The sequence below is a fragment of the Aulostomus chinensis genome, chromosome 18 (assembly GCF_037954235.1).
Source record: "Aulostomus chinensis isolate RoL2024-O1b breed Wild chromosome 18, RoL_Achi_v1.0, whole genome shotgun sequence".
Taxonomy (NCBI): Eukaryota; Metazoa; Chordata; class Actinopteri; order Syngnathiformes; family Aulostomidae; genus Aulostomus; species Aulostomus chinensis.
In genome coordinates this window covers 9177987-9204713 of record NC_141337.1, presented here as the reverse complement: position 1 = coordinate 9204713, position 26727 = coordinate 9177987, and the positions used below count along the sequence as shown (strand labels likewise).

Genomic DNA, 26727 nt, shown 5'->3' with positions numbered 1-26727 from the left:
GCTCTGTGTCTGGCCTCGGTCACTACTGTTCCTGATCTAAGCAACAACATGTGCACATAGGAAAAACAAACAAACACGTAAACCACGTAAAAGTGACGAGTACCTGTAATACTCAATATAGGCAGTTTGGTCAGCAATAGCCGCCAAGTCGATTTTGGCTTTGTTGACGTCCGGCAGAGCGGTCAACTCTTTCATGATGTTGCCGACCATCAGCCTAAAGAAGTTCAGAGCTTGAAGATAGTCGGGTCTTGGAGCAAATATCTCATCCAGGCGCTCCAGGTGTTGTTTGAGTGTAGTTTCCACACTTCCCAAAGATGCCGCAACCTAGAGAATAAAAGTACAGACGAGATAATGGAAGAAAGAAATTAAAATACAAATCAGAAAAGAGTAGGTGGCAAAAAAAAGTGAGAAGTGAGACAGAAAACAGGGTCAGCAAGAAAGGGAAAATAAGTAAATTCAGAATAAAACAGATATTCCAAAAAAAAAAAGAAAATTGAAAATGTAAAGAAAGGTGAAAGAAGCAAAAGGAGCAGTCCCTCGAGAAAAAAGATTAACTTTTCTGTGCAGCCATGTGTTGTATTCAGATAAACAATGTTAGAGTGGAATACTGATAACAATACCGGGGAGACCTGTTATCACAGGGGTCTTTGATAGTGAGAACAGAGTGGGAGGAGGCACGACGGAGTAGAATAAATACATTTTGCATTCCTGTTTGAACAAAAACAATAATCGCCTCCTTTTTCAAAGCATCACTGAAGCTAGAAAAAGGTACATTGTAGCCCGATGATGAGGGCGGGGGAGAGTCTCTCAACAGCTGCTTTTCATGGGCTCAGTACATTCCCTTGACCCCAGTATATAGATGTATCAAAAAGTGGCATTAAATCCAACATAAATGTAAACAAAAAGCAACCATGCCATGAAAATGAAGTTGCGCATAAAAGCCGCAATTGCAAAAAAAAAAAAAAGAAAAAAAAAGGAGTGTCTGTAAAAGGTTTTTATACAGTGGTAATATTGATATGAAAAAAAAAACCACAGAATAAATAGATATTTATATTCTAAAAGCCCCTTTTTACACAGACTCGCCATCGCCAACAGTAAACAGAGATGGGGGGGTAGTGTTGGACCTTTGAGCTGGCAGCAGAGATAATGACAACCACAGTACGTTGAGGACACGAGGGGGGAAAATATAGAGAAGAGGAAAATTTGTTTCATTTTGCAAGAATTCATTTGAAAAGTTGAGAATGAAGTTGAAATAAATTTGCAAGGAATGAAAGTCAAATATTTGGGATTCAAGTTAAAACTGCAGTTTAAGATGAAATGCCTGAAGTATTTCAACTTTTTCTTTCCATATTTCAACTTTATTCTTGACTTTAACAGTGTCGATCAACGGATCAATCATGGAACAGCTCATTTAAAACAATGAGGCTGTTTAGTCTGCACATCTTATCTACTGTACGTGAAACTATATAAACACACACACACACACATCCACACATTTGATCCTGTGCAAACAAGCAAACTGTCTTAATGCCAAGGTAATTTTTACAGCAATAGTGTGGAATTTTTGTGTAAGAGGGTCAAATAAATGTAAGTTTAGAAGGACCTCTTCCATTTAAGAGTACTTGAACATCTCCTGGTCTGATCCTCCATGGACCAGGTCAAAGTGTCCTTGAGCAAGACACTGAACCCCTAATTGTTCTTTTGCCATCAGTGTGTGAATCTGTTAGCAAGTTGGCAGCTTGCACAGCAATCTGTGCCAACAATACATGAATGTGTGTGTGTGTCTGTGTGTGTATGCGTGCACGCGCGTGCCTGCCTGCATGCAAATGTGTTGAAAAGCACTCTGAGTGAAATGCTGTCCATTTATATTTAACATTGCAATAAGTGGGAGGCTCCACTAATACAGAACAGATGTTGTTGTCTATCTTCTTATCTATAGCCGTTTGTGATCTATCGCTTTTTTCTCCATTTCAACCTCCCCCCTAAGTGTGCTGAGAAAGACTGCTCATTCCCACACTGTGAAAACTCACCACAAAATATATATAACTGTATGTCAGTCTCCTTGACTCTATAACTTTTCAAACACTTGATTAAATTCTACTGAATCTATGCTGCTGATGGTCTGTAAGTGAGAACCCAGAAAGAGTATCCATGCAGAGATGAGTCGAAGATAGAAGCGCCATCCTCCACTCCAGCACTCCCACAGGGATGGGAGTGTGTGAATGTGTGTGTGTGTGTGTGTGTGTGTGTGTGTGTGTGTGAGATTGCCAGTAAACTGTTCTCACTCCTCCCCACCTCTATGTTCATCATCTCTCACAGTTCTTACCACAGCTCCTCCAATCTTATCTGCAAGCTAAAGTGCCTGAGTGTGAGAAATGGGATGCATCAGCTCGCTGCTCAGGGTGATCCACATTTCCCTAATCTGAACTGTCCCGTCTTCCTTTAAAATTGATTAAAGCTCCTTTTTACTGAAAGCAGGTCACAAGGAGGGCCCCTGCACTTTGGACGCGCCTGTTAAATGAGTCTGACTGATGTGACGCAGAATTCCAGAGTGCAACTGAAGTGTTTGTTTTGATGGCTTTACTGATTTCTTATGGCTCAGATGTACTGCGTTAACATTAAAACTATACACGGGTTAGTTAAGGCTGAGGAGAGGCATTTAAGGGAACTTTGATTTCTGAAAATGAGGAATCCCTGTGAACAATCAATACCTTCATTCGATAGCAAAGGGAGAACAGTTCTCATCATCATTCCCTCTTTTTGACACACAAGGAGAGTGTAAGAGTTCATATTTTATAATGAGAAGAGCTACGGGGAGAAGATGGGAGTCAGCCAGTAAAATAACACGAGACGTGTGATACAACTATGTCTTTAAGGCATGAAGATGAAATAAAATAAAAACGTTGAAGTGGTGAACCAAATTAACACAAACTAAACACATACAGGAGGCTATGAAATGAAAAAGGAGGAGAAATGACTGTCTTAGGTCTAAACACACACTTAGGTACTTTTAACTTTATGAGATGGAAAGCAAGTAAGCTCATTAGGGCTCTAAGTAGAGTACATTACATGAAGCTACGAGAACGGCAACGGAGTAAGCGTATCCCTCTCCCTCTCTCTCCCCCCCCTGGGGTTCTTCTCATGCAGTCATCATGCTAGCGGGTTAAATCAATGCCAGGATATCACAGAGAGGCGCAGCTGCACAGATGCAACATCATCAAAGTTGAATTCAGCACAAGAGAAATGCAGTTCTGCCTAATTCTTACCGGGTTATCGGATACAGCGAAATAAATGAAAACAATAAGAAGAATTCTTCTCTCATGAAATACTTGCTTTCGTGGAATAATATTGAGAGGTGTCGCTAATGTTTTGCCAACCTAAATTCATATCAATAAGGTTAAATGAATTAAAGCCTCCAAAATGACCATAAAGTGGAATCAACACCACATTAAAGAGGTTTTTTTTTTTTTTTTTTAAATGAAAGCGGCGTAAAGACCTCATGAGATCGACTTACAAAATGCAACAAAACTTTCAGAAGATACGAATGTGTCAGAGGTGATGAACTCGAGGTTCGAGGTGACGAAGGTTACGTCGTGAATTTGAAGCATTGGGATTATTTTTGTTCTCACATCCTCAAACCCCTAGCACACCAACGTCTTTTTAAAAACACTTGGAATTTTTGTTCATCAGCTGAATTTTTCGCTGGGGGGCGCAGAAATGTTCCAATAATTGCAACAAACTCACAATGTAACACGTTGTTAGACACCTCAGTATCTGACAAACCATTTGATAATTCAGTGATGGGTTTCATTCAACTAACACCATGAAAAGGACAGAAATACTGTGAAAGTCTTCTAATTTGGGATGAAATTATAAACCAATAAAGCATTTTTTATAACTATTTCATATTTCATCTGTAATCTTGTCAAAATACAGGAAAAAGACAACATATAAATATATATTTTTTTCAAGAAACACAGCTCTTTTAGCATTGAACATTTGAGAAAACAACAGCAAATAATGTGCATATTAGAATGAGCAAAAGACACGAGAACGTACAACTCCACTAATTCTGAACAGATGTAATGGTTTCTTCATCTATCGTCTTTTCCTGATTAAAAGCCAAGATTTGAAACCCATTCAAGCAGAAAGACTGTTAATTCCCATGTGTGTTACACCCCTCATAGAGGCAGGGGTTATAGTTGTAGTGGACTAGGATGTGCGTAGCACGTTTGTGTGTATACTACAACACTCAGTCATTGCACGCGCACACACACACACACACACAAACACACACAAACACACACACACACACACACATACATTTACAGTAGAAACTGTAAGACTGAGAGCAATAGAAAGAGAAGAGGCTTAACATCCATTAATGCACTGCAGATGGGAGTTAATCCTCTTCTTCCTCATTGTGATTGCTGCTTCTTGAAGGGTCTTGTTCTGACTCCTCTGCTCTCCTTCCTCTTTCCCATGCATCCCCACCCCCCGCCCCTTACCCCCACCCACCAACCCTAAGCCTCCCAAATAACTTCCCTCAATGCAGGTCAGGAATTGTGCATACAGAGAATCCCTTATTTACAAATCCCATGTGTCCCCCTTGATTTCCTCGCAGTGGCACAAAAGCAGATAAAGACCCCCTGCAGTGACATGCTGCTGTGGTAGTCCAGCTGTAAATCAGTGTCTCACGTTTTGTGTCAGCACGGCTGGCAAAAACACAAAAAATACACAAACTACATTTAAGACTTAGAGACAATAAAACCAAAAATAATGTTCCCATTTATTTCAACTCTGACATGTTTACCGCCCGGTCCACTGACGACCGCGGACAATGTTTCTCGTGGTGATGAGAGTCTAAGATTACAATGCTCCTCTTACCAGATTACTGATGCCACCCAGTGTGTGATTGGCATTGTAGAGCGAGTAGGTCAACTGGTACACGCCATCATTGGTCTCACTGTTTCCGTAGAAACCCACGCCTACAGCGGAACTGTGAAAAGTAGACGAACAAATAAAAATATTAATTTCCCTCTTTACACCTTTGCAAAAGATGTCACACTTTTTCCTGTGTCTGTTGGTTCTGTTGCTCTGCTCTCTATGGGAACATGACTGCTTTCCTGGTGTTATTGCCTCAGCCGACGGGGTCATGTGATCCCCAACCTGCATTTATTTGTTAGCGGAGTATCCAAAAAAAACCCTAACCAGGCCGATTTTGATGAAATGTGGTCGAATGATACTGCACAAGAAATTAAGTTCAGGAGGTGATTTCCCCATTCCTGACCCTCCTTTTTTCAATACAATGTTTGATATCTCAGGCAAAAAAAAGAGACAGTACACATCATGTCCTGGATCTGGACCTATTTTTGGTTGCTGGGAAGAAAGTTTACAGTATGAACAGATTTTGATGTTGTTGATGTTCCTATTCTGTATCCACGTCACCTCATTGGCAGAGGAACTGAGACTTTTCTAGTTTTAGTGATTGATTATGGACTGTTAAAGATCACTAGAGGATGAGTCAGACAAAGAGATGGTAATTTATAAAGCTTCTGAGGAGACATGCGTCATTGTAGTTAAGTCATTACTTTATTTCCTGCATTCTGTTTTTGTCTATTAGTTGGAAACCACATTACTGGGAACCTGACCGTTTTTGTGTATTCTTGCTGACAGGCACACAGACTGCTACTCCTCCATCTGGACTGTAATGATTTTCGGTTTAAGAAACTTCAGCTTTGTTTTTGTTTTTTGTTTAATTTTACAACATTTGATCGATTTTAGACGTTAGTTTATTTCAGTGTGCACTCAAGAGCAATTTTATTGTTCCGGATGTGCGTGTCATCTATCCATGTGTGTGTGTGTGTGTGTGTGTGTGTGTCTGTGGGTGTGGGTGAAATCACCAGTTTCTTGTCTGTAGATAAGTCTACATCTGCCCTTTTGTCCAGTCATCCTCTTGCCTGCCTCGTATGTGTCAACTTGTTTCCAGCTGCCTCATTAGTCTTACTCACTCCTGTTGTTCGCTTTTGTCTTTGTCTTTTCCTCTCGTTGGTTTTTTTCCCCCGTTATCTTAAATTAATCACTTTTACTTAACTTTGCCTGATTTGTTACCCTGCTGAGGAAATAAATTTCTTCAATCCCTGCCTCCTTCTGCAGCTGATTTATGCTGTTGGGTTCACATGGTGACACAGACAGACTGTTGCCCCGTCTGACTTCCTTTTTTGCAGTTAAAAAGGCAACTTAAATTAACCTCAAGAATTTCATTGCAAGATATTTTCATTAAGGCAAAATCCTTGTTTAAATGTTGCATCTTTCGCCCAGTGACGCTTCTGTCCGTCTTCTCATTCTCCCTGCTGCCATAAGGGGCTTGAGCTATCTTGAGCGACAGTATATGTGTGAAAAATATAATTTCTAGAAATGTCATATTTGTCCCTATGAGATCTCGTCCCTCAATCCAATATTCCTCCATCTGTTTTGTGTATTTCTGCACATACAACACCCACATTTTTAGGAGATAAATTTGAATTTGTTCACCCAGTCATGACAAAAACCACATCAGAATTCTGTACCGAAGAATATATCCCAGTAGAGTGCCCAAGATCCCACCTTGCCCCCCCCCCACACACACATACACACACACTCTTTGCCCTGCAGCCCGAGGCACAAGCTTCTGTAATAGTGAAGATTAGTGTCCTATCCCCGATCGTCAGTGTATCACACTCAACAAGCGATATCAGCCACCACTGATGTGAGCAATGATAGCATTACACTTGATTGCAGTGTAGACATTCCACACAAAGGTCTTATGTTAGTTTTCTTTTTGGGGGGGGGGGGGGGCAGTTTCCATCAGCGGGTGACAGCTCATCAGTCAAAGCGGAGACAGCGGGAGATGAGAGTGTGCTTGTTGTTTCTAATACATGCAGAATAACTCTTTTTTCTTTTATTTTTATTGAGCAGAAATCCTGCGCAAACAGCAAGCGTGGTGGTTAACGCCATCATCATGCTGTACAAAGAGGATGGAGCACTGGAGTTGAATACATCCTGTCAGCGTGCATGTGATATGTCAATGTCAGTTTGCAAAAGGTTGTCTGTATGTTTGTGTGTGTATGTGTGTGTGTGGGCGCATCCTGTCCCTGGAACCTTATGAGCATAATGAAAACCACTGTATCTGTGTGTATGTGCGTGTGTGTGTGTGTGTGTGTGTGTGTGTGTGTGTGTGTGTGTGTGTGTGTGTGTGTGTGTGTGTAAACTATTTCCGTCTGGTTATGATTAGGGGCACTCAGGGCATATCCTGTACAATGAAGTCTGAGGAGAAAAAAAAAAACCCCACAATTAAGGAAATTTTTAACAACCTGAACTGTAAAGATGTGGTCTGATGAAAATGACTCCATTCATTCTTGTTTCATGCTCTTTCTAGCCGTTTGTGTTCCACTTGATCTGCTGTGGCTAAGACAATCATCTCCTCGTTTACAGCCAACCTACAGTGACACATGGGTTACAATAGGGAGCCAGTAATGCCACAGTAACGAGACGGGACATCGGGGACGGTTTAGCCTCCGGGGATGCAAGCAGGAAGCTGCCTCTATCGAAGACATCCAGGAACCATCTGCTGTATGTCTCCCCAAGGATTGATAGTGAGATGACGGGACTGCATGACGCAAGTCTTCAAGTCAATATGTGAGCAAAACAAATTGCCAAAAGTGATAAAATGTACACTCCATTTGCTAATCAGGCACTTAAACCTGGCTAAAACTCATGCAATTTCATTCAACAGTTAATATGATTCAATTAAAAGACTCAGGAATCGATTAATGTTTGATTTCTCATCAATAGATCAGATAGATCAGAGAGAGAAAGAGGAAGTCTGCACATTGACTCCTGCTCATCTACGTATTTGTGCTCCATCACCTTTGACTCTCAGTTTTGGACTCCTGTACATTCATCTGCATATCATTTTCTGATTAAAAACACAATACCGTACACATGATGTCACACTGAGGTGCTTGTTAGCACAGTATCTCAAAAATGAATGGATGGCACGGTGCAACGCAGCATAATTCAGCAGCACCATAACTCTCCTACAGATTCAATAAAAATGGAACATCATAATAAGGGGATAATTCATCCTGCATTCCTTTGAACTAAGCCGAATTAACTTGCAAGTAAATGCCTCGTGGAAACTAGTGTGTTGCTCCAATAATCAACTGTCGTGTTTTACACCAACTGAGAGGCAGAGGAGGGATTCTCTTTTCAAAACTACATTTGTTTTATGTATTTGTCTGACTACATTCATTCTCCCGGGGTCAGAAATATGATCATTTGATGAGGAGCAGTGACTCTCAAATGATTTCTTCTTTAACTTCATTTTTTTCCAGCACAACTGTGAACGGATTTCATCTTGAATATCAAACAAATTACGAGCTGGGAAATTTCAGTGGTATGATCATGATTAACAATCGGATCTTTCTTAAATTTAATTAAAACTCTACGCATATTATCTCATAAAAAAAAATCACATGACACCCCCTCCCCCCCCCCCCCAAAAAGGACAGAGAACATACAGTTTATTAGCTAAATTAAAGAACGAGTTTCGTTTTATATTCATCTCTTTGTGTTTCTATACAGTGTGTCTTTGTTCTGGTCCATTAAAAAAAACAAAACATCAAGAACATGTTACAAGCACATTTTCCATTACACTGAAATGGAGAAATGCATCAATAACATATCCGGTCAATGGGTGCATTAAAGCATTCGCATAGAAATGTCACCAGGATGGGCTTCACATAACAAATCTCTCTTATCGGCCAGTCAAATTTTAAGAAGAAGAAGAACAGACAGTGGATAATTTGTGGTCTCAAACCGCAAAAAAAAAAAACCAAACCTGAAATGCAAACTGTCTCTCTAACCTAATATACAGACTGGATTATTGGATTTGTAGTTTATTTGTGAAATATTTGAATATCCTCAGGGGTGAAATAAGAGCAGGGAAGAGATGCTTTGCTAAACAACGTCATGCTCAGGCACTTACAGTAGCATCACAACAGGTCTTGTGTGTTCTAACAGAAGCTTGGTGTGGACACAGAGAGCTAACGACGTTAAAAGCTAACACTTGAATGTCAAAGTTGAAGCATAAATTCAATCCAGAAATGAGGCTTTGGGGGGCAGTGTGGTGGGGGGTCGGGATGGACCTTTATTACTGCACAGATGATTTTTGTCAAAAATGTATCAAACCACAAGCCAAACCCTTTTGCACATTAATGCTCGCTATATATCCTAAGCACCTCACAGAAAACAGCCCGCAATAACGCCAAAAGCTCTCCTACAATGTGTGGTTTTAGTGCAGATTTATGAGCAATTAAGTCATCTCAAACTGCTAGCGAGGGAACAAATCACAGAAGTATACCATTAAAATGTCAATGCAACGCTGCAGCATGATGAGCATTTTAAGTAGACTTTGACAGGGAGCAATCAGCGCTGAAAGTTTTTGGCAGGTAAAGTCAGATAAACATTCCTCTGAGTGATATAGCAGTCTGATCAGCTATCCTTCAGCCCATCTTGGCTCAGTTGGTGACATGTCCTGTCAGAAATAGTTCCACTAATCTCATTTGTATTCTCTAGAAAGAGTTCTACCTTGGTTAGGAGCAGGTAGTAGAACTGCATGTTGGCATGCTTCCTGACATATGCTAAAACACTCTATGAAATAAACAGCAGATGGAGCCAAGTCATTTGACTCATAAGAATTTGCTTTTGAGTGTAATTTCTTTTGACGTTCTAGCGCTTTGAGGAAGAAACCTCCTCCTGAATGTCTCCCCAAAGTAGAAGAGTAGATTTATCGAGAAGAAGAACTCCCCAAATGATGTGTGTGAAACACTTCATGTGGATCTGTGAGTGAAAGCGATATTTGGGATTTATTGGAGTGGCCCAAGGAAGATCTACGTAGACCGAGCACCCAGGAGGTGCAGCAGTCAATGGTGTTGTGTTCCAACACTGGCTTGGCCTGTATCACCTCTAGCTTGGTTTTGTACAGACAAAACTTGTCATGTCTGCTTGGACCATAGAACGTTGGGCCCACAGGGGTTAAAAATGAGGTAAAGCATGAGCCTCTAAATAACTGAAATTTGGGTGGGGCCCAAATTGGTGATGTAGGGGCCACATAGTGTTCCCTGCTCTGACCCATGCCCACATAGCCCACATTCATGCCATATGGGGCCTTCATATAACTCATTTGGGCCACACATAAAACCCAGAAAATATGGGCAAGCACAGCTGGGGCCCTTACTGCACCTCATTTTGAACCTATTTGGTTCCCACATTTCTAAGCTAACTGCTGCTACTCTGGTACTCCTCCCACTGTGTCCCACTGATGAAGCTCCAGAGGGGGTGGAGCAACAACTACGATGAGCGTTATGCGTAATTTGCACAATTGAGGTGAATCAAACAGGGGGAAAAGCCAACCAATGAAGAAAGAAATTGATCCAAAAAACAAAACTGAGCCAAAATAGAGGAGTGTTTGATTATAAAGTGCTGAAACAGCATGATTGATTTTTTTTCTTTTTTCGGATGCCATTTATTTGATGGACAGATTACAACTCTACTTCAATAAATCAGAAATATCTCTAGGACAAAAAAACACTCACCATATGATGAGACCTGTGATGACAGCGGTCCAGGTTACACAGCAGTTATTGGGCCTTTTAGTTTCTTCATCCGTGTCCCTGCGGCAGCAACACATGCAGATCAGGTAGACTGACAGAACCAGCAGGCTCAGACCCAGACCCACAGCTCCGGCACATGCTAGAAATATCAGAGACTGATGAGAAAAAGAAGACGGGAAAGAGAAAAATGACATCAATTACAGTGAACGATTTCATATTGAAAAACGTGTTTGCGTGGCTGTAAGCTGCCAGGTAGGTGTGAGTGAAAACATCTCGCCAGTATCAAACAAGAGAAAGCGATTATGAGGTCAAAGGTTCACTGACTGTGATTAGCACTGCTTCTGATAGAGACACACAAGTTGGTGTTTTGAGGGCAAAGAACATTCAGAGTAGCTTGATCTTTGTGTCGAGTGTGGAACCTACAGAGCTACGCAGGAAAACAGAAATGATCCCAGGCTGCAGTGGGAGGGGAGCATCATGTGACGTGATCTTGTGATGCCTGAGTGTACAAAATATTTAAAGCCTGAGGGATGGAGAGAAAAAAAAGAACACTGCCGTAGAGAAAAGGAACATTTAAGACCTCTGCTAATATTAGCAATTAAACCACAACATCCAAACCGGGGAACCCCTATTGTTCACCCGACATACTTCACTTGTGATTTAATGAGTTGAGTAATCATCACAGTAATTCTACTTCTGCAAATTATGCATGAGTGTAATGTTTCTGTTTGAAAAAAAAAAAAACAACAACCCAAAAAACAGAACTGTAACTATGAAATGGTGGAAACTCCAGGGGAACAGCAATGTTTGGGGATTTTAGCTCCTTAAAACAGAATCATGTGATGGAAATGCACTATAAAATCAAATGTTGTTAATTGTTGATTTTACTATACGCTTTATGCTAACAAGAAGACAAACAGCACTGTATATCTCAAACGTATGGAATTCTAAAAAAAAAAAAAAAAAAGTGTAAAACTCTACAACAGGGCCATTTAATTACAATGGATTTCACCGTATAAAACTGTAATCGAGAAAACAGAACACAGTACATTAATTACCCCTGGGTTCTGACCAATCATATTAGCTTGTCAGGAGATTTAAATGATTAATGAAGTTACCGCTGCTGTGCCACGTGCCAAAGCACAAAGCAACTCTGTCAAATGTGAGATTAAATTACTGCTCTTTCTCCCGTGTGATCACTGCAGGTGAGGAAGGACTACGAAACACACACACACACACACACACACACACACACACACACACACACACACACACACACACACACATACACACACAATTATGGTCAGCAAACACAGTATCAGCAAAGCAGTTGGTGCTTCTTCTTTTTTTCTCCTGCAAAGTCACAGATTCAGGGATACGTGAATTAGTCACATGTGGTATTTAGCTGACATGCCTATCAGCTGTGTCTTGGCGAAGACACTGTAGAGACATGAAAGTTGGCCTGAATGCACATCCGCTGACCAGACACGTGAAATGTAGCTTTTGAGCGAATCATGATACTTAAATGTTAATAAAAGCCTGGAGCACGTCATGTGCAACATCATATTTGTAGCCCACACGAGTGGAGCTCTCCTTTGTTAAGTTAAAATATTTGTTTCTGAGGGTAAAAACATTCCGAGCGAGTGATTTATTTGCATGCCTCTTCTTTCAGTCTTGTAATGATACCTTCGTCAAGCAGGTCGTGTTTTTCTGGTGTTTGTCAACAGGATTTTGTATAAAAACTATAAAGCTGGTTCTCACTAAACGTGATGAAGGGGTGCGGTAAGAAACCATTACATTTTAGGGTGGAGTATTCCAAAATGCCATGCTCGTCTTTTTTTTTTTTTTTTTTTTACTCATTTCTCCTTGGGTGTCGACCAGATCTATCTTCAACTCAGACAGAAACACATTGAGAAAAAGGTGATGGGCTGCTGGGACGGTGTTGCGGAGGCGAGGCACCCAATTTTGAGATTTTGCTCAACCTGTTGTAACCGGACTCAACGGCATCAGAAGTTTTCTAAGCAACCTGAAGAAATCTACAAGCTGAACTGAACTCAGTCCAACTACCCCCGAGCCTCGTGTCACAAACCTCACTTGATTTACATCAACATAAAATGTAGTTTGTGTTCTCTAGCGCTATCTAGTAGATATAGGAAGTGATATTTGCACACATTGGTCTGCTCCTTCATGCAAAATCCAAATATTCTCCGTTTTTACCTCCCTCTCACTAAATCTAACAGCCACATAGGCCAGCATGCACACAGGTGTGAGGGCTCTATCAGAGCTGCTTGCAGCTTTAGGGCTCAAGCATGAAACTGGAAGGGGCCAAAAGTTCACCTTGGCAGAGGAATGTAGTCTCTGAGCGCCTTCTAGTTCAAACTCTGTTTCAAATGTTGCAGAGTGGCGTGCTTGCCAAGTCCCATTTTCAAGGATGTGCACACATGCTGACACAAACCAGGTCGGTTGGTTAGATGATCATTTGAATGAAAGATCAGACGGCTCACCAGTCAGGATTTATGGTGGTGTATTTAAAGTCAAATAGACTGAATTGTTTATTAATAAGGCATCAAGGTAGATCCATTGCACTGAAGGCAATACTGTAACAAGGTAAAGGATGAATGTTGGGAAAGTAGAAAGAGACAAAAATACACACAAACTACAGTACATGTATCTTTCACTCATAGCTGGGAAGTCATTTCACTTCCCGAAAGGATGCTTGCCTGGTGCAGGCCTAATTATGGAAGTCTGTCTAATTAAATTAAACTGTAAACAGCAAGCCCCGGGAAATATGTCTCCAGCTGCTCTGCACTTTCCACTTCTCTCAAAAGACAACGTGACAGCACGTCAACTTAAGAACATTATGTTTTTCAAGCTTTAAAAGTACAAAAAAAAAGGCTTTATCATGCCAACATGACACGCCTCACTCCTCACTGAGGGATGCTCAGCTGAATCAGTGTGACACTGCCGGGATGTGACAATGACAACGATGGACCCTGTGATAAGAGTGGTACAGCAGAGGACACATGGTCAGGATGGGGAGGATTTCTGTAAAAGTGGCACACACTAACACCAACGACCCTACTAAACACAGATGGAACAGTTGTTTTATTTTGAAAATACCGCATGTAGGATATCCGTATGCAGTTTGCCTCATCAAACAAAACGTGCGCTCAACTATTGTCTTAATCGCAGTGACAGAATTTCTTATGTGACATTTTTTCATTTTGTTTAAAAGAAAATCTGCTTCTTGTTGACAAAACTTAGCAACCAGAATAAGGCTGATAAACAAGAAGTCCATGATGCAAATGTAATAAAACTGATTATGAGTAAATGGAAACTTCAGAAATAGGTTTATTTTTTTCACCATAGAGGGTATTGTATTAATCATGATTCTGGTCCTGCTGCCCACAGGCATGCCAATGTTAAGAGCTGAAGATGAAGATATACTGTACTTTTAACATTGAAACTAATCTGGTTTAATTTCTTTAAAAAATGCAGTTAAACGAGAACAATGCAGAAGTTGATCATTCATATCCACTTCATTCTCAGTTGTGTGTGGGGAAATGTAAGCTCTCACATTTAAGAGCAACTTGCAGTAAAGGATGAAAATGGCCCCCCTCAAAACCCAAACAAACTATTTTTTTGTCAGTCTCACAGTAGCGTGTAATGTGACATGCATACAGACATGTACACAGTACAAGAGTAATTTGTTTACCAACCAGAATATTTCATAGACATGGTTGTTAATACAGGTCATGTGTCGTCATGTGAGCCAGTGCATAGTAGCAGCATTCAGAGCAACACTTGCAGGAGTTCAGTGAGCTACACTGATGCCTCCCAGACACGATCCTCCACCCAAGAGCACTTTGACTCCACGATCGATCAGCAATAATATCATAATCATGTTCTATTAATATAAAGCATTCACCTTCCTGAATCTCTACAACGATGATGCAGTAATTACACCTTGCTTAAAGGGTTAATGTAAACAAAAATGAAGTCAAATGGCAATAAATACATACATCAGTATTTGGTGCCAGTGGATACATGATAAAATACCACAAGAGGAAGTATATTAATATATTGGAGTATCGATATTGTACCCATCTTGACTTGCAACATATAAAATGCACTTGAATATCATCTCACCTGCCTCAAAAAGTGAGTCTGTTGCTTTCAGCTGTGTTGTTCCACTTTAAAAAAGCAAATTTGCTAATTACAGCAAATACACAATAGCTTTCTTAGCCGTTTTTTCCTGAATGTTGAGTTACTTATTGTTGGTGGGTAAACACGTGCACCTGTGCTCCCTTGAACAAAATTCATACACGTGAGACATTCATCCGATTGATATTAATGTCTAATATGGATGTCATGAGTAGTGACATGTTCGTACTCGTACATCTCATTTAAAATCATGAGAAATTGTAATAAACAGTTTATTTTGTAAATCTAAAAAGTAAGACTGCAGTAATGGGGATATAAACGAAGGCCATAAACATACCCATAAATGTTATTAAATCATATTCTTTAGAAGGGTAATTATTTTCTGGGTCATGATAAAGGACCCGGTGTCGACATTTCTGTCGCGCATCATGTGACAAATTCCAAAATAACCCAACAGCTTTCACTGCTGCCAATACTTCAAAAGTTGTCTGAACCCTCATGAAGTATCAGAAGAAAAACAAGCTTTTATCACCCAACTTCCACATCAACAACCTTCCATAATCGTGTTTTTATTACTTAAATCAAGTTTATTTTGCTGTAAAAACCCTCAGCGGCCAGCACAACATTTTATTATTATTATTATTATTCTGGGGACACGCTGTGTGCGATTTTTACGCACGAATCTACTTCAGTCACCAACCTGCTGGTAGCTCTCCTCCTCCGGTCTAAAGGTGCTGTCGACAGATTGGAAATAGAAATTGAAGTGAGGGAAATTGTGCAGCCAGTATGTCCACCACGGAGCAACGTAGTCGAGCCTCGCTGTGGCCATCCCTGCTGGAAGAGTTGCCACGCTGGTGCGCTTCCCTTTGACGCTCAATGATTCCCGGGATGTTCGACAAGTCAACACATCAAAGAAACGCGAGCTACGTTAAAGTTATTCTTCCTCCATCAGAACAAAGCCCAAGCTTCCAATTTCACTCCGGCTCCCATAGTTGTGCGTTAACTGTTGAGTTGAGCAAAGACATTTGCGGCTTCTGCGGGCCAAAGCTCTTGTATCCGAAGCACGGGATGGAGTGATGCCTTCTTTAGCAGAGAAGGCGTGACGAACGCTTCCCAGTGTAGAGGGCCAGGCCCGGGGCGCACGCCTTTAATTCAAGAAAAGTAATCTTTTGGCTCTGATGTGATGAAAAAACCATTAGGAGGAAAATGAATTTGTAAAGTGGATTTAAATGATCAAAGTGAGTGAAAACGTCCTGGTACCGTTCCTGTGCCCACCTCACACTACAGTACTGTATATTAGTGAGCCACATAAAAGAGACGAAAGCTCAGTCTGGCCTCCGGCTCCAGGCTTTATTGTGCAGACAGTAGCCTATTTATGACTTCTGCTGTTAATGTCTGACCTCTTGTGGACAGTGAGGCACACTGAGGTGAACTGCAAGCTTCAGCCACCGGTGGGCCTGCAGTACAACACCTTTTCTGGACAGACTTTTTGTTTTTGGAATTCATTATGGTGTCACGAAAGTTCCCCATTTCTTTCTTAGGATTGAATTCTGAAAACTTCTTTGGGCTGCAAGAGTTAAATAAACATACTATGGTTTATTTCTCCTCATTTACCATTAAATTGTATCCACACCTGCAGCAGAACGCTAAATAAATGACTTATTCTGGTGTCTGGAGAAACACATTTGAAATGGCTAATTTCATTATTTTGTTTTGTTTTTAATGGTAGAATTCTGCGGAGAATCATAGAAGTAAATACGTGACACTGTGAATTCATGCATGAGGACATTCAAACGGCCATGGCGCTATTGATTTAACAGCATTAGAGTTGTCATACTGAGATGGAATGCAGGGAAAAATGTTTGAGACATGGAACATTGAACCATAACTGGCTTCAAATGATGTTTTTAGCTAGAGAGCCAAGCAAGTGGAAAAAGAATGTAAGTAAAATAAAATGTTCAGCAAATAACAGCTTGTATTTAACGTGATGAATTAAGGTGTAATGAAATCATCTGAACAATTGAAATTCCCTTGGGGTTATAGTCATTAGACATTTATAAATGATTTGTAATCGATCAAATGATGACGTGTTTAATTCATACCACATGCAATTTATTTGATTTTAACACTTCAACACTTTTGTAAAAAAAAAAAAAAAAAAAAAGTTTGTTATTCCTACTTCCATCTCACGGAATGAGAGGCAACACCGGTAACAATATTTTCCCTTTTTTTGCAGGACTGGTTCGGTTGGCTCCTGTGTAGCCTGTCGTAGCTACGCTTCAAGTCAGAAAATACGGAAACATCTATTTTTCGAGGTGTAACTCACTTCGTTCTTTTAAAACTATGGATGTTTAATTCACCCAGAACCACCCACCCACAGCTTATCTGAATTGACTCGATTTCATTTGACAACAGTGAGATTCAAAATGTTATTTACAAGGGGGACCTGGCCAAGACACCCCTCTCAGAGAGAGACCTCGTAAAAGCAACACAGACAGCAACCCTTAAAGGACCAGTGTGTAAGATTTAGTGATCTCTGGTGGTGAAACTGTAGATCGTGAACTTGGTGTGTGGTGGGAAGAAAAGTCATAACCCTACAGATTCAACAAATCTCTTCTGTTTCCATTCATCTCAAAGCTGCCAATGACAGCGATGTGACCCATTAACGTAAAACCCTCAATTGATCCTTGCTCGTCCGTCATTTAGCGAATCACAGCGCTCATAACAGGATAAGAATCTCCGGCTCACTGTTCATTGCTTCCATGCATCCTCTGTGAGTCCCGTGATGTCTGTGTGTGTGTCTGTTTGTTTTAGCATGTTAAAGAGAATGGAATGCAAAAAGAGTCTGCCACACATTGCATATTTAGCGCACAGCTAATGGTGCTCCAGCACCAGAAGTTTTACAGTCTGTTTGTTTATGGTCTAAATCAAAGTGTTTGTAGATAGTGGACATACAGCTGAATGAAGAAGATATGGATTATACTGGACAGTGTGATTAAGTTTTGATAAACTGACATTTTCAGTTTTGCTTTTATTCGCTGTTGGTGTCAATGGGGCTCCTTTGGCTTTAAGTTTAATATACTTGCTACCTGCTTCTGCATTCTGCAGCCACAGAGAAGTGATGCAGGAGGGAAAGACATCTTTGTGAGCTCAAGGAACCTCTTTGAGAAACATGAAAGGTTAAAAAAAAAAACTTTCAGAAGTAACGCTTCAAGCTAGCCCCTGGTTTAAACAACGTAAATGAAAGAAGGAAAACCACTGAGAAGAACAGAGTTACTGGCTTGTTTAAAGAAGACACCTCTTAAATATTGTCAAAAATGGTATCCAAAAGCTGCCAAGCTGCCAAAAATATGTAAACTTTGTCCATTATCGGTTAATGCAGACACAACACGAGCACTGCGAAGGAGGAAGACTCGCTCTCTGGGTAGACATAAAGAGCTCATTCTTAGCTAATGAAAACACAACGGCCTTTCGATCCAGGTGATTACACACTAATGAATACATAGTTATGAATCATCTATTCTTTCTCCGGCAGTAATCCTGTTTGAATTCTACACACAGGACCATTGAAAAAAATCAACAAAATAAAATAAAAGTCCACTGGCAGATAAAAATGCGGATGAAAATATTTCATATGCATTCTGCCCTGAGGAAGAGTAGTTTTATCTACAGGGAGAGCAGAGCAGCTTGCAAACTAAACCGTCTTGATATCATATGACTACCTCCATAATTATTTGGATGTTTTGATGCACCTCCACGGCCAGAGAGTCTGGAGAGTGTGCTCTGACTCTGAATCCTCTGAGTAGGTGACACTTGAAATACACTATATGAATATGAATTCTGACTGTGCCCTGCATCTGCAAACAGTTAGATTTGATGCCAGAAAACTTCAGTGATTGCAGTGCCAATCACTCTCAGCGTTTGAACCGAGAGACCAGTGTGAAAAAGGGGAGTGACATGAATAAAAGCCTTTGTCTCTTTATATGCACCGAACCTCCCTGCCTGTTGTTCATTTATTCTTGTTATATCAGTGCAGACAAAACATGTCATGTTTCAAATCCCACTGATGCAGGTGTGATCTTGCACCCCGATGATGCGTGCGGCTTGGCCACTAAGCCTTCTGTTTGCTCATGCCTCATCTTTTAAACTAAGTTTGAAATTTTTACATCATTATATAAAATATAGCACTAACACTAATGGACTTTTTTCCCCCCGAGGATGATTTACTATGGATGTATGCAGCTGAGGTTGGATGAAGTGCTTTAAAATGCACCATAAGTTTAAAAAAAAAGGTAAAAAGTAGGTTTCATCCGTGCACAGACAACTAGAGGGCACTCAGACAGCACATATACCTCTGCAAAGGTGAACTCAGCTAAACCCAAAGTTAAAAAACGCAAATTTGCGTTATTTTAAAAGGACCAGGCAAAAAAATAAATAAAGGAAAAAAGATGGGTTCCAACTTGGCCCTCCACCAAATGTGGTTAGTTTTTTTGGGTAATCCTGCTAAAAGACAGACAGCCAAACCAATTCCACCCAAAACATTACCTCCTCCATGATTCCATTAACTCCTTGGCAGCGGTAATAAAGTAAACCATTAGATGGCAGCCTAGCCTGTGTCCAGCGGTGTCTCAACCCATCATTACATAAAGACCCTTTGTGAATAATACTGCCCGCAGAGTCAGACCTAATCTCACTGAACTCTATATCCACTGCACTCTTGGTTATTTCAGCAGTGTAGGGTCTCTGGGGTCAGCCATTTGGACACTGATGTTACAGAAAATATATATCAAGGAGAACTCTGAAGTCAAGAAATAAACACAAGATGTTAGGGACATACTGTACGCTGAGCGACAAGTCTGAAGGTCAATAATGTTCCAACAGCCTCTGCATTTTACATGATGTGGAGATTTTACCTCTTGCGTCTGGAGTGGTATTCTCTTGCAAGCACACATGTAACGATGCACCTCACATTACCCTACAGTGTTTGTTCAGAGTGACTGAGTCAGAAAAACCCAAGAAGAAACATTAAAGAAATGTTTCTAGAGTGAATGCGCTGGATTAAAAAAAAACAACAAGAAACAAAAACCCTTGGTGTTCAGATAAATAATCAAAACTAAAAAGGAAAGAAAACAAAGAAAAACAAGGATAAGAAGTGTAGCCTTTCTCATTGTATCGTGTTAAAAGACGAGACTGAGGGCGGACAGATGTTGTGTTGCTGCCCTTTGACATGTTGCTATTTGTAAAATATTTGGAGTAGAATCCTGCAGCTGTTACATTTATAGTACTTTACTTTACTGGATTAAAACTGGCAAAATGGAAGGAAAACTGACCAGACTCATGGCGGCGTGCGCGCGTGCATTGGGTCTCCGCTCTCGGCTTTTTATATGCATGCCTTTTAAGCCGGGAGTTTCTGCAAAATTTTGTTATGTTCTCATGAATGACAATAAAGACTCTTGACTTGACTTGATTTGACGATATGATTAACTTGTGGGGTGATGGGAATTCAGCGTTAGCCAGCTAGTTAGTGGGCTAGTTAGTGAACCAGTGTTTTGCGAGCTGTTTCATCTCTCTGATGACAAAAAGTCAAGACTCTCTCGCTCTACCAATGATGTTTGTGTACTCTCAATTCCAGAAGCTGGAAACCAAAATTACACATTATAGCTTTTAATGAAAATGCAGAAACCTGCAGAATTTTAAATTGTAGGTCAAATAGTTGCAGTGACTGGCTGTACTCCAACCTTGTGAGCAGCTGAAATTGACCAGAAGTTGCTTGCCTGGTTGGTCTTTGTAGAAATGTTCAATTTCAATAAACCTGTCATGATACCCTTGAATAAGCAATGCATTAGATGCCTCGACATCCTCACGCACAACTTTGCCGCATGCAGTGGTTAGAGGAGGAAAAGGCTATTTTCATGAAGAGAAATTGAAAAAAAAAAAACCTCTACTCAGTCGGTGTAGTTATATAGTTGTTGCCGTTTCCTCATCATGTGCTCAAGAGTCCTCAACAGGCGCTGAATGTACCTCCTGATTGACTGTCTCAGTAACAATCACAGGGATGATTGGTTCATTTAAAAGTATTTTGAAGAGACTTATGTCCTTCCTTCTTCTTCCTGTACTACTTGGCTTCTTCAAAGCCAAAACAGTTACTGCTCAGTGAAATGTGCCGTATTGGACTCCCTCTTTCATGGTTATTGCTTTTTTGGATTTGTGGCTCAAATCCCTTTGCTATATTTTGAGTGATTTATACATATGAATGAAGATTTATTCCCAAGCTCAATGTGCTGGTATTATTCAATCAAACTCAGGCGCTCAGTGGCTCCTGAGATTGCATTAAACTGTAATATCAATGCAGCAATCACTGGTATATTGCCACTTTGAAATACCCAGGGTCCCTCTAACGTTACAGTTGCATGTTATGATCAAGGGGATTTGTCTATTTGAGAAATGAATTATGTAGGAGATTGCATTGTTGAATTAATGGAAAAGAAAGTGGCCTACCATGTTTAATTTATTTTATGAATGATGGGATTGAGAAAAAAGGCATTTAATGCACAAAAAAAAGCAAAGGAAGCAACCATACAAAGATCTGTCTCTGTCTGTCATGTTAATTAAATAAAACTCATATTTGCATGTCCACATTACAGATAGAAATAACCCATCACCTTAGATACCTTTACAAAAAAAAAACAATGCATCTTATGGTTTCAATAGCCTGGAAAATGCAGCTATTATTTTTGACTGTGATCTCCAAATTGAGACAGGCTGATGCAATGCTGCATGCAAACACTTGGTAGCCATCTGCACTCTCAGAACATTAAGTGGCAAAAGCAGACGGTGCACTTTTGAAAAGAGAAGAGACATATTCTTCTGTTGCAGCTTGAAAAAGGTGCTCAGTGGGGTTCTTGAGCTAAAAAAAAAAATAAGTCGATGTTCTCATGTGTTGATGAAGGGCAGTTTGGGGTCAAAACATGCCATATTAGATTTTTTGTTGTTATTGTTCCATAGCAAATTATACCGTTAATAAAAGCTTTCAAGAAGATGGCCTTCAACGGCTGAGTCTTTTTTAAGGGTGGGGATGGGAGGGTGGGAGGGTGGATACAATTCTTGTTCAGAATTCAGTGCTTGAAATGAAACCTTTAGTGTGCAAAAGCATTCAGTCTAGTTCCCTGGAGATCTATCCCTCCAGTGGTCAAACCATGTTGACTATCTCTTCTACTCTGTGTGGGTTTTCAACTCTGCGTGTGGTTAGGAATTTAAAATGAGATATTTAGACATTGGTGCAGCTTGAGCATAACACAGTAGCTTGGATGTCATGATTATACTATATTTTATACATTGGCCGGTGCTACAAGGGCTATTTCATGCACTAATGATTTTTGTGAGGGGAAAAAAAAACGAAACTGACATTTGTTTCTTTTATACCCCCTGCAGGAAAATGACTTTCTTTGCCTGTAATTTATCCAATTGCAGATTTGCAGCAGTGCAAAGCCGACAATATGATACAGTCTATGTCCTTTTTTTCTGCATTTGGAGAAAATGCAATCATTCTAAATGGTTACCGATGGTAATAATTGTAACGGTCCTGTATTGATTGAAACCAATGTTTTCTAAACAGAGAAAGTCAAGAGAGGAAAAGAGAGGGTGTTTCCTCCATGCAATCATTTAAAAAAGAATTTTATCAGGCCTTTGGGAAGATGTAATAGTGAGGCCTTTAAGGTTGAGTCATCCTGGAAAAAAGCTTGTTGATGTTTAAACTTAACAGCCAAACAAACTCATTCTTCCTGTCAGTGCTACTTCAGAAGCCCTAAATCCAGCGGTGCGCATTGTCAAGGAAACAACACTAACAACAGGGCTCGCAGACCAAAATAGGACGATACAGTTGAATACAGAGCATATAAGTTAAAATATACTGTAAGTGCTACATGGAGAAATGATGTCAGGTTTACTGATTTCTATTCCTTGAAAGAAGATGGGAACCCACAAAGCTGGCTCAGTATGGACTGGTTAGCTGTTTCACCACCACCAATCACTGTTAAATTCGGCAGCGCCGTGGCTAAGTGGTGAACACAGCAAGAAGATCTCAGGTCCTCTCTTTGTGGGCTTTGCATGTTCTCCCCATATCTGCATGGGTTTTCATCCTCCATCACAGACATTTTTGTCAGGTACTGAAGACTTCTGTCCCGGTCCCTGGACACTACACTGCTCACTGCTCCATACAGGATGCGTAAAAAGCAGAAGAAGGACTTCCAGCGTAGACCAAAGTCAGAAACAGTCTCCCAGACAAAAGCATGCAAAATGCAACTTGCAACCAACATCAGTGATATTTCTGATGGAAGACTTTCAAGGCTCCAACAAAAAAAAAGTTACCATAGAGAACTTCGTGATGTGCAGAAACAAAGCAGTCCTGGTAGAAATGGGTCAGTAACTCTTCTGTGGGAGTTAACTCATTCTAGGGATCCGGAATGTCACCTCTTCAGGAAGGAAGGAGCCAAGACCTAGTCAAAGAGGTAGCGTTAGCAACAAGATGAAATGTACTTCCACACAGCATTGGCTCAGGAACCACAGCTGGATCAAATCATGATAACAGGAAACATGTCGGACTGTGCACATCCCCATAATTGGTCAGCTTTCATCAACCTGAGACACATTTTCACTTCCCTGCCACTCCCAAGCACTTCAAGTATCTGTTCAATCAGCTATTCTCTGACCCCACACTCCTCTTCCAAGTGTAAGGAAAGTATGCTGGAGACGTGGGAAGAAATCAGGACTCTTTTCAATCAGATGATCTTTTCTCAGGTGAAGGCTGCACTTCACACATCGGAAGTCCATTCCATCATCAAAAAGGGAAATCTGTCCCCACCAGGCTGGAGGTGTTACACTATCTGCTGTCACACATCACCACCGAGTGATGATGATACTGTTTGTGACGTCCCCACTGGGTGTGACAGCCCCAAGTCACATGGTTGTCCCCTCAAGGCTCCTCAAGGTGGTTCGCCTGTGTGCAACTCGATCCAGTTTGACACGCACAGACCATCCCTCCCTCTCTGAAGTCAGACCTGACATCCTACAGAACCCCGGGAACTGTCATCGGGGATTCTCCCCTAGGACACTGCTGACATACATATCTCAGTCCATCTCCCCCAGGATGGGCTGAGATGTGCTGGTCTCAAGTGACGGAAGTGAAATTTGTGAATCTTCTACAGAACAGAACAGAGCTGCGCACAGCGCCAAGAGTGCCTGGACTCTTTACTCTGCTGCTGATAAGCTGAGGGCCTGCTGGAAATAGCCAGGAGCCTCCTACTGTTCTCCATCAGAGCAGTGCACCGTACAGAGCTGTTGTTCTCTCTGCTCTTGGTGTTCCTCTCTCAAAAAGTGTGTGTGTGTGTGTGTGTGTGTGTGTGTGTGTGTGTGTGAGTTGTGTGCGCGCGCGTTAAAGTTGATGCCAACTACCACACACACTTTTTTTTTTAGCGCGGTAAGGACAGTTAGCAGACCATGTGGGGATCGTTACGGCTCTTGATGTTCCCACTCTCAGCTGTGCTCACCATTTTTGAGTGCATCTTTTTTTATGTTAGCTAGTATGTGCCTACTCTGGTTGGAGCTTACATTCCTTTTATGTCCTGTCTTACGACTTCTTCTGCCTCTGGGAATGATTGGACCAGCACCCCGGGTCCATGCACCAGCCCAACTGCAGCAGCAATCCCAACAGTGCAGCTAAAATGTCAGGAAGTGTGGCTGTGATTTGAGCAGCTCTTAAAGGCAAAGGCAAATTTTGAAGAACTTATTTGAACGATTATTTAACCTTTATTTTACCAGGTAGTCACTTGAGATCAGCTGATCTCTTTTTCGAGCGAGACCTGGCCCAAATGGCAACATGAGCTTAATCTTCATCACATTGTGTTTTTTCGTACACAAAATCTTTCATCTTCAAAGCAACTGATGAGTACAGTTAACTGCAGTCCCCTAAAACAGAAATACTTGGGTAAAGATACCACGACATGGAACTCAACACTTGAAATATTTAGTTTTCCACCATTGTTTGTACCTCTGAGTGAGAACACTCATCCACACACGCACGCACACACACACACACACACACACACACACACACACACACACACACACACACACACACACATACACACACACACACAGTTGTAGATCAACTTCTTGAAGCAGCAGCAAAGTAAAAAAAAACAACCTAAAACATGCTCCTCCTCAGTGGAGGCAGCAGTGCTATTTAGTCTTTTCACAGCAAATAACTGCACGTCTTTCTCAATGACTGGATTTAATTGAACTGCTTTTTCAATCTAAACTACAAGTGATCTGCCAAAAAATGTATATTATCTATTTATTAACCCCATCCCCCCAACCCCCTTTATTCAATCAAATTAAATCAATTTCAGTGATGACCTGGCCAAGAGGTGCCCGCAGGAACATATACATGAATAAATATATAAATGAATAACAGTTGATACAAAGCAGCACATACAGGAAAGGTATGGAAGAGTGGCCCTTACATAAAGTAGGTTCAACAGTGCAAGGACAGATAAAAGGCAATAAAACAATGAGCAAAAAGAGGAATAATTGGATATCCTTGGTTGAAAGAGAGCGGGGAGGAAGGTGGAGCGGTCTGCACTTACAGTAGTCAACTCTGACCAGTTGCAGATTGTGTTTGAACATGTTAAGTGAAATAAGCAGGTCCAGTGTGTTACAGCAAAAGACTTTGGTAACGACATAATCACTTGTTCTAAATGGTAATTATCGTAAGAGACGAGCAGGTTTAAAAAGTAGCGAGGAGACAGTGTTGTAACCGTCAGGTGCAGCTCCGAACGGAGGGCCAAATGATCTCCTCTATGTCATGTTGCGTGTCAGTATACCCTGTCAAGGTGGATCCTCCGTCTGTGACTCCTTCAGTGCTCCTTTCTAATTCTTCAGTAACGCTGCACGCTCCGTCTGATATTGTTGCAGATGCTCAAGAAGCTTTGCATATAAGCAAGCTCACCTGTCAACAGTCACATCCACTCGGCTCTGCAGATAAATTTGGGCATTTATGCTGCGCTCCCCCGCTGCAGCTGCTAGGTCAGGCATCATATCAGCAGTTGGTCTCTATAACACATTTTAAACCCAAAGTGGATACACTGTTCATGTACTTGGCAATATCAGAAAGATATAAGCTCCCAAGGCTTTTGGCTCTTTTTTTTATTGCTCCTTTGCCGTCTGCTGAATCCCGCTGCCATCCACATCCAACATATTTGGTTAGAATTATTTTCTCCCGTTGGCTGAGTTTACAACTTATTTTGGTTACACTCTGTGCGCATACGTCAATCTGGAGTGGCCACGCAGAAAAAGTAACAAGATATAATTTAGCAGTTCTTGCTAATGACTAAAATGGTGCGGACAAGTTATATCTTGTGGCCTCAAAATATCTATATTCAGAGAACAACTTAATCTTGAAAAATAAATTAAAATTTGCCCTCTTCTCTCTCTGTGGCCACTCCAGGGCTCCATGTAAATAATACCATAATGTTATTATTTTATGCTGACATGCTTCTGTGACTTATTTCTTGCAGATATGAAGGACTGCCAGTTTGGGGTGTTGCCTTCTGCTTAATTGAAAACTGCTATCTTTGAAGAAAGTTATTTATTTTTTTAACACTGACTTTGGGAATGCGTCACCTTACACAAAACCCATTAAAAAAGTTATTTCTCTCTAACATTGGTGACTCAACATGACTTCTTTTCCCCAGTACTGGATAGGTAGTCATCACTTCTCTACACACTTAATTTCAAATTCAGATATATTTCCATTTAAAGCCATATCAGACAGCTTGGTTTCCTATTCTTCATATCATAATTACATCTCTACCGCTGAGCTGCTGTTCTACAGTTAACGCTCCTGCTATTC

The 26727-nt window shown here is 40.8% G+C and overlaps 1 protein-coding gene across 4 annotated transcripts in view; it reads right to left on the bottom strand.

Annotated features, from left to right (window-relative positions):
* ttyh2l (tweety homolog 2, like) overlaps positions 1-16081 on the bottom strand; it is a 30542-nt gene extending 14461 nt beyond the window's left edge. For 2 of the 4 annotated variants that reach the window (XM_086185677.1, XM_086185678.1), the window contains exons 1-4: positions 15520-16081; positions 10638-10810; positions 4888-4999; positions 104-324 (exon numbers count right to left, since the gene is read on the bottom strand). In XM_086185677.1, the coding sequence (XP_086041803.1) occupies positions 104-324; positions 4888-4999; positions 10638-10810; positions 15520-15648 (635 nt within the window). In that variant the 5' untranslated portion in view covers positions 15649-16081. Of the gene's footprint in view, positions 1-103; positions 325-4887; positions 5000-10637; positions 10811-11078; positions 11125-15519 lie in introns of those variants that run through there. The other 2 variants (XM_086185679.1, XM_086185680.1) reach the window with 2 other exon arrangements.
* Between the last annotated feature and the right edge of the window lie 10646 nt (positions 16082-26727).